Source organism: Crocuta crocuta, unplaced genomic scaffold (assembly GCF_008692635.1).
Source record: "Crocuta crocuta isolate KB4526 unplaced genomic scaffold, BGI_CrCroc_1.0 scaffold348, whole genome shotgun sequence".
Classification (NCBI taxonomy): Eukaryota; Metazoa; Chordata; class Mammalia; order Carnivora; family Hyaenidae; genus Crocuta; species Crocuta crocuta.
In genome coordinates, this window is record NW_027529573.1 from 3062231 (window position 1) to 3070552 (window position 8322).

General features: G+C 47.2%; 1 protein-coding gene across 1 annotated transcript in view; it reads right to left on the reverse strand.

Moving 5' to 3' along the window:
- Positions 1-8322, reverse strand: part of EMID1 (EMI domain containing 1) — a 93709-nt gene that overhangs the window by 5493 nt on the left and 79894 nt on the right. Inside the window, exon 13 of the mRNA XM_077761490.1 lies at positions 4345-4389. Within this exon, the coding sequence (XP_077617616.1) occupies positions 4345-4389 (45 nt within the window). The remainder of the gene's footprint in view (positions 1-4344; positions 4390-8322) is intronic.

The window sequence follows — 8322 nt, forward strand, 5'->3', positions numbered from 1 at the left end:
GGGCTCTGACTATTCCAAGTCCGGGTTCTGCACGTCCTGGAGTCAGGCCCCCAGCCCCACCCTCCCTTCGATGCAGCATCTCTAGGTCTGTAGCCCCCAGGCCCAGGGATGTGGCAGTGGACCCCCAGAGCCCCTGGCCCAGGTCTCCCCACTCCGAGATAGTGTCGGCTGCTACCCAGGGCTCAGGCTGACCCTCACCTTCACTCTCAGTTTGTCTGTCTGTCCTTTCCTTCCCCAGCATGAGGGCCATAGTCTGGCTGAAATTCCACACTCCCTCACTCCTTCCTCTTTCCTAGTCCAGACTAAAGCTATTTCCGGAATGCCGATATCTTAATTCCAACAGAGCACCCCAGGACAGCAAAGAGGACTACTCTAGCCCTCCCATCTCTGGGAGTCTCTCTCAGTGTCCTTTACTCGGTACCGATTAAGTGAAGGGATGGGGGAGCATATGCATATTGCTACAATTGAAATCCAACGTCTAACAACTGAGAGACCCCCCAACACGTCCGTGAGCCTGCTGTGGCCTTGCTGGGGCTGTCCATTATAACCCAGCTGTCCTGTCCACATCACAAGGGTTGGGCCACCCTCAGGCCACTGACTGGACGTTGCAGCCTAAGGGTCAGAGTCACCATGGGTGGCACACCAAAGTAATCCCTCTTCGAGTATTACAAGAGCAGGATCTAAAAATGGATGACCTTCAAAAACCATGTTAAGCCCTTCCCGGCATGGACAGTGGGACAAGCTGACCTCATGAACTGCCTGATAAGATGCAATAAAAGCGCACTAGATCCCCCACCAGTGCTCCTGCCAAAAACATTTAACTGCATCTCACCGCAAGGAAACAATCAGACAAATCTAGATAGATGGGAGGACACTCACAAAAAGACAGTCAAGAGAAAGAAGAAAAGGACAGGGACTGTTCTAGATTAAAAGGCGCTAGAGTTATAACAACCAAATGCAGTGCATGAATCTTGATGAGTTCTCAGGTTAAAAAAATAACAGCTAAAAAAAGGCATTTTGGGGACAACTGGTAAAATTTGTATGTAAGTTCAATGACACATAACTTTAGACCATCATTTCACTGAATCAATGTCAGCTTTCTTAGGCGAGATGCTGGTATTGGGGCTTTTTGGGAGCATGTCCACATTGTTTTGAGATACACACTGATGTGTTGGGGAAAATGCGGATGAGATTTGCAACTTACTTTCAAATAGATTTTTTTAAGTCTGTAAATATAGTAAAGAGAGAAAGAGCAAATATGGCAAAATACTAATAGTTGGTCCAGCGAGTGGACAGCAGGAGGGTATTCGTTCTGGATTTCCTGCCTGTTTGAAAATCTTCATAGTGAAAATTGGAGGAAAACGCATAAAACAAAATTCCTGCTATTTGGATCCCTTCCAAGAGGAGACGCCTTTTGTTTGTACTGGTAACACCGCAGTCCCCTCTGATCCCGGACTGGGCATTCAAGGCCTGCTGGACGCCCTGTGCTCAACTTCACACCGGACACCTCCCACGTTCCACGGACAGAACCCAGGGGGCTTCTCCTTATTCTCTACTATGTAAGTTGCCTTAACTTCTCGCTCCCCTTCATGGCCAAACCAGCACCTAGTCTCCGTTAGTCCATTGACATCCATCCATCCTCATGGCCCTCCTTCCAGTCCTGGCTCCCAGGGGCTCTTGCCAGGAAGACCACAACAGACTCCCCGTCTCTCTTTCTGCTTCTCCCATGTTGTCCCCTTCTCCCACCCCTTCTCCGCATGGCAGTCAGAGGGACGGTTTGCAAACAGAAATCTGACTGTATCCCTTTCCTGCTGTTAAATACTTCAGTGACTCTCCACTGTCCACAGAATGAAGTTCAAATTCCTCAATATGGCCTCCTAAGTCTCGCAAGCCTATTTGACCTCCGTCTCACCCCTTGACTGTCACACTGTACCATGCCAAGTATTTGCAGCTCCTTGGCTACCCTGGGCTCACTCCAGCCCCAAGGCCTTTGTTCATGGTGTTCCCGCTCCTCTGCCTGAACACCCTTTGCTTGATTAATGCATCTTTTGGGCCTCAGCTCCCATCTTTCCTTCCAGGAAGACACTAAATCCTCCCCCGTCACAGCTGAGCTCCCTCTGTCCTGTTGCTGCTGTTACTGGTCTGTTTCCCCCCACCCCCTTCCCACTGTGACCACTTTGAGGGTGGGGACGGTGGTCCAAATCACATCTATGTCCACAGTGCCCAGCCTGGGGTTTGGCACGCACTGAGGAAGGGATGGTTTCCCTGGTCCTGGTAGCTGAAAACCCTGGGTTTCAGTTCCAGCTCTGCCAACAATTTGCTCTGCGGAGTTGGGCCTCAGTTTTTCCTGTCTGAATAAGGGGTTTGGTCTAGATGGGTTGGCTGGGGCAGTGCCTGCACTTTATGCTCACGACCACTGGGTGTCACTGCAGAGCTGCAGTCAGATCAGTGGCTCAGGTCTACCTGGGGGTGGTAGGTGGAGAATGGCCTCTCAGGGCCCCTCTCCACACTGGGCCTCATCCCCACCTACCCCCAACAGAGCTGGTCCCCCCGTCCCCAAAGCCTCATGCTGACCCCAGCCCAGCAGGCCCCCCTCAGGCAGGCAGCAAGCAGGGGCAGAAGTATAGGTGGGCGACAGGGAGGAAGTAGGATGGGCAAGGGCCCTGCTACCTCTTGGGCGACCCCGCCCACAGGTGGTCCTGAGTTCAAGACCTGGTCTGGGCCAGTTCAGGCATCCATTCTCCTCCCAGAATTCCATGCATGGGTGAAGCTGCGTAACCTAGTTCAGCCTCACTTCACTTCCCCCACCTCTCCTGGGCTGAGTAGAGAACATGTTCTCAGAGTGGAGGTGGCCAGTGATGGGCCCAGGGGAGGCAGAGGGCTTGGCTCACATGGGTCTAATTGACCCCAGGCCCGGCTCATGCCCCTATTGGTAGTATGCTTACGAGACTCTGGAGCTACTAGGGGATGAAGGGGGTGTGTGTGTTGAGTAGAGTGACAGCAAGGGGCTGGAGGAGGTTTGCCGAGAGGTAGCAGGGCCCCAGAAGTCACGGGAAGACATAGGGAAGGGCTCGTGCAGGGTGAGGGGCTCCCACGGCTGTATCCATCACTGACCCCACAATCAGGAGCAGAGAGGGCAAGGCAGGCGCTGGGTGCCTCCCATGTCCTCATTAACTAGTGCCTGCTGGGAAGTAGGGCACCCCAGCCAGACTGCACCCAGACGGGGTTGGGGCAAAGGGAGGCATGATACCAGTCTCCTGAAGAGCTTCCCAGTTTTCTCTCCTGTAGGCGTGTCTGCCTCCACCGTGTCCATTTTCCAAATGTCTATGTCACAGTGGTTTCCAGGTCCCTGCATTGTGGGGCTTTTGGTCCTCTCCCCATGTATCTCTTGGGTGGGTCAATTTCTAGGCCTGGGAATTCATTCACTGCAACCATCAGCAATGAATGTAAAGGTCTCTAGGGTCCCCCTGTGGTTTCTGGGTTTCTCTAGGGTCCCCCTGTGGTTTCCAGGTTTCCATATATGCTACGTCTTCTGTGTATGTGACAGTTTCTAGGCCTTCCTTCTCAATCTTCGCGGGCTTCCTTTGTGTACAGTGGGTTTTAGATGGCCTCATCTCATTTTCCATGGTTCTCCCATGCATGATAGCTTCTAGGCCTCTCCTTCCACTCCCCCGGGTATGTATGTAATAGGGTCTAGGACCTCGTGTTAATTACAGGTCTTTTAAGAATAGTGGAGTCTAGGTCCCCTGACCTCATTTACCATGTTCAATATATACATAATGGTTTCTAGGTCTCCCTTCCTGTGCTCCATGGGTTTCCTGTGTTTATGGTGGTATCTAGGTCCCCTATCCCTTTTACCACGGGGCCCCTCACCATTTCTATGCCTCCCTTCCTATGCTTCACAGATTTCTCAAGGCCCCCAGTCCCATTCTTTTGTGTGGATATTGTCTTCATGCCTCCCTTTCTTCTGCAGACAAAGGAGCAGAAGCCAAGGCCCTTGCTGGGAAGGGACTATGGAGGCAGAGGATGCAGTCTGGACGGGTTCAGCCCAAACCACGCAGGAGGAGCAGGCAGGGTCACCCTGGCTTGGAAAGGCCACAGAGGGAAGGCGGAGACAGGGACGAAGACAGAGACAGAGAGCATGGGGTCTGATGATAAGGCTGGCCCTGTCCGGCTGGGAGGGACAGGCTGGGGAGGGGGCTAGAGCTGAGATCTGTCAGGCCTCCTTCCTAGGAGACCAGGTTGGAGTGGGGATTTGGATGAGGTGCCCCCCACTCCTAATGATCTCCTGAGTGCTCAAGGCAGGAAGGGGCAGTGGGAGGGCAGTGCTCGGCTGGAGCTTACCCAGTGGCTCTTCTCGCCAGGGTCTCCTTTGGGGCCAGGTTCTCCCTGCAAGGAGAGAGAGAGGTAGAAGCAATGAGAGAGGGAAGGAGGGAGAGTGGGAAAAGGAAGGGGGGGAGGAGGGGGGGAAAGCGGGAAGGAAGAGACTGGAAGAAGCCAGAAGGCTGAGAGAGACAGAGAGTGGCTTGTATTGGACTAACACCAGATTAAATGCAAAAAACAAACTAACTACTAAACAAATAACAACAACAACACACACACATACAGTGATATGAAGACAATGGAACGTTATAAAGAGCAGCCAGAAACTGGAGGCTATTTGACTTCTGAAAGGAGGGAGCTACAGCTGGGTAAAAAATAAATGCTCACGGTGTTTCCTCTGAGGGCACACCCCAGCCCCATCAGCCTGGCAAATAGCTCAAGCAGAAAGCTTTATAGTCTTATTGGGCTGAAGAATCACAGGCTGGAGTTGAGACTGCCACAGGAGACAGAAATTGAGAGGAAATACTGGAAAGCAGGGAGCCACAGCAAGGGGGGTGAAAGCTATATAAATACCTCTCTCCAATGCTTGGATGGCCCATGAACTACCCATCCTAAAGTCACAAGCTGAGTTCAACCCACACGCTGGACCAAAAATCAACACTTTTCAGAGGAAGATAATAGAACCCAGATTCTCTTTACTCTATTATCTATATTGGCCAGTATGCAATAATAATTACTAGATATGTGAAGAAACAGGAAAATGTGACCCACAATCAAGAGAAAAATAAGTCAGTAGAAACAGATCCACAGCCAACCCAGATTTGGGGTTTAGTAGACACAAAGTTTAAAATATCTGTGATATTTATCATCAAGGAAATCCAGGGGCGCCTGGGTGGCTCAGTTGGGTAAGCATCGACTCTTGATTTCAGTTCAGGTCATGATCTTATGGTTCATGGGATCTAGCCTCGTATCAGGCTCTGTTTTGACAGCATGGAACTTGCTTGGGATTCCCTCTCTCTCTCCTCTCTTTCTGCCCCTCCCACCTTTTGCACTCCCTCTCTCAAAATAAATAAACATTAAAAATAAAAATTAAAAATAGGGGCACCTGGGTGGCTTAGTCGGTTGAGCATCTGACTTCAGCTTTGGTCATAATCTCATGGTTTGTGGGTTCAAGCCCCCTATTGGGCTCTGTGCTGACAGCTCAGAGCCTGGAGCCTGCTTCACATTCTGTGTCTCTCTTCCTGCCCCACTCCTGCTTATGCTCTCTCTCCCTCTCTCTCAAAAATAAATAAACATTTAAAAAAAAGGCATCTTCTCTAAAAAATAAATAATAAAATATCTGTGATATTTATCATCAGGGAAATCCAAATCAAAACTACAATGAGATACCACCTCACACCTGTCAGAATGGCTAAAAACAACACAAGAAAAAACAGGTGTTGGTGAGGATGCAGAGAAAGGGGAACCCCCTTACACTATTGGTGGGAATGCAAATTGGTGCAGCCACTCTAGAAAACAGTATGTAGGTTCCTCAAAAATTTTAAAATAGAACTACCCTATGATCCAGCAATTGCACTACTGAGTATTTACCCAAAGAATACAAAAATGCTAATCCAAAGGGATACATGTATCCTGATATTTACAGCAGCATTATCTACAACAGCCAAGTTATGGAAATGGCCTGAGAGTCCACTGATTGATGAATGGATAAAGAAGATGTGGTATATGCATACAATGGAATATTATTCAGTCATAAGAAGAATGAAATCTTGCCATTTGCAATGACACGGATGAGCTAGAGAATATAATGCTAAGTGAAATAAGTCAGCCAGCGAAAGACAAATATGATATCACTCACATGCAGAATTTAAGAAACAAAACAAATGAGCAACAGGGAAAAAAGAGAGAGAAGTGGAGGGGGGCAAACTAAGAAACAGACTCTTAACTATAGAGAACAGACTGATGGTTGCCAGAGGGGAGTGGGGGGGGGGTTGGGTGAAATAGGGGATGGGGATTAGGAGTGCACCTGTTTGGATGAGCACCAGGTGGTTCATGGAAGTGCTGTATCACTATATTGTACACCTGAAACTAATATTACACTGGATGGAAGTTAAATACAAACTTAAAGTATCTGTGATAAATATGTTAAAGAATGTAGTGGAATTAATATAATAGTGGTGAGGTGTGGAGTTTCAGATCTGTGAATACTGTAAAAAAGCAACAGATGGAAATCCTGGAGATGAAAAGGATAATACTTGAAAGAAAAAATGCAGTAGCTGAGATTAACAGAAGAAAGAATTAGTTAACTTGAAGACAGGTCAAGACAATAAATAACTCAAACTGAAGTGCAAAGACATAAAAGATTTTTTTTTAAGAGATAAAAGATTTAAAAAAAGTTAACAGAGCCTCAGTGACTCATGAGAGAGTATTAAGTAATAATTGGGGTCGCAAAAGGAGAGAAGGGAGTACAGAAACAGAAAAAATGTTGGAGAAATATTAACCAAAAATTTCTCCCAAAGTTGATTAAAAACAAAACAAAACAGATTTTTTTGTTTCTGGTATTGTACATAAGGAGCTCAGAAATCACCATTCTGTCCTAATAACAAGTAAAACACTGAGAAAATTCAAAAATCAACAATTCCTCTAAAGCCATCAAAGACATGAGGTCACGGCACAAAGCACTGGCCCCCAAATTGCAGAGAGAGAGGTGGGTTACAATTTACTGAGCAGATGCCTCCCTAGGAACCAGCACCAGGGTAGGAAAACTCAAATGTAATTGACAAATTGCTGGTGGCTCTATGCGGACAACTCTGAGAGTTAAACATTCCAGAGGGTCCCGGTTTTTGGAGAATATTCACACCTGTGTGAGTTTTACTCAAGATCTCTGTCAGGTCCTTACAGTGAATGCTATAGAAAAATCTCCTCGTGCTTTCAGCAGCAGGAAGGGGGAAACGTACCACCTTGAAACATACCAGAGCATTCTGTTCTTCTCAGCAAGGTCTGCTTTCAGGAGAAACTATTTTTATCAGAGCCTAACCTGCTGGGGTCTTAGCAGAGCCTAACTGACCTGAAGAGAGGGAAATACCCAACTATAGCTGGCGTTAGCCTTACGCGTAGGGGAAGAGAAATATCCCAGCTCAGTCTCTAGCCATCTTGTCCCACCTGAGGGAAAATTAAAAGACAACAACAACAAAATTAAGAGGCACTGGTGAAGTTCACAGTGCAGGGACATAGGCTTACCAAAAGACTGAGACCTAACCATGGGACTACAGAATGCCTCCTCTCACCACACAGCTTACCTCTACATTACTCTTTACTGGAGTAAAGAGGCCTTTCACCCAGTACAACATGTCTACCTTCTAACCAAAAATTACAAGGCATACTAAAAGGCAAAAAACAGTTTTTAAAAGAGTGAGCAAGTATCAGAATTAGAGCCAAATATAGCATGGAGGTTGGAATTATTAGACCAGGAATTAGCAAAAAACCCCCCTATGATTAATATTCTAAATTAAATTTCCATTCATTTTAAGGGAAAAAAAACATGGACAACATGAGCAGAGGGATAAAAATGCTAAGAATCAAAAAACAAATGCTAGATTTCAGTCAAAGGTCCTCTTCATAGAGTCGGTTAGTAATCACATTTTTCCCATTTAAGTATTAAGAAATACTTAAATCCTCAAGGCGCCTGTGTCGCTCAGTCAGTTTAGTGTTTGACTCTTGATTTCGGCTCAGGTCATGATCCCAGGGTTGTGGGATTGAGCCCTGTGTCAGGCTCCTCGCTGAGCTCAGAGACTGCTTAAGACACTCTCTCTCTCTCTCTCTCCCTCTCTCTCCCACCCTCCCTGGCTTGCATATTCACACATGCACACACTTTCTCTCCCAAAAAAAAAAAAAAGATTTCTTTTCTTTTCCCCGGCCCCTCTCCCCTGCTTGTGTACATTCTCTCTCTAAAAGAAAAAGACAAAAAAAAAAAAAAAAAAAAAAAAAAAAAAAAAAAAA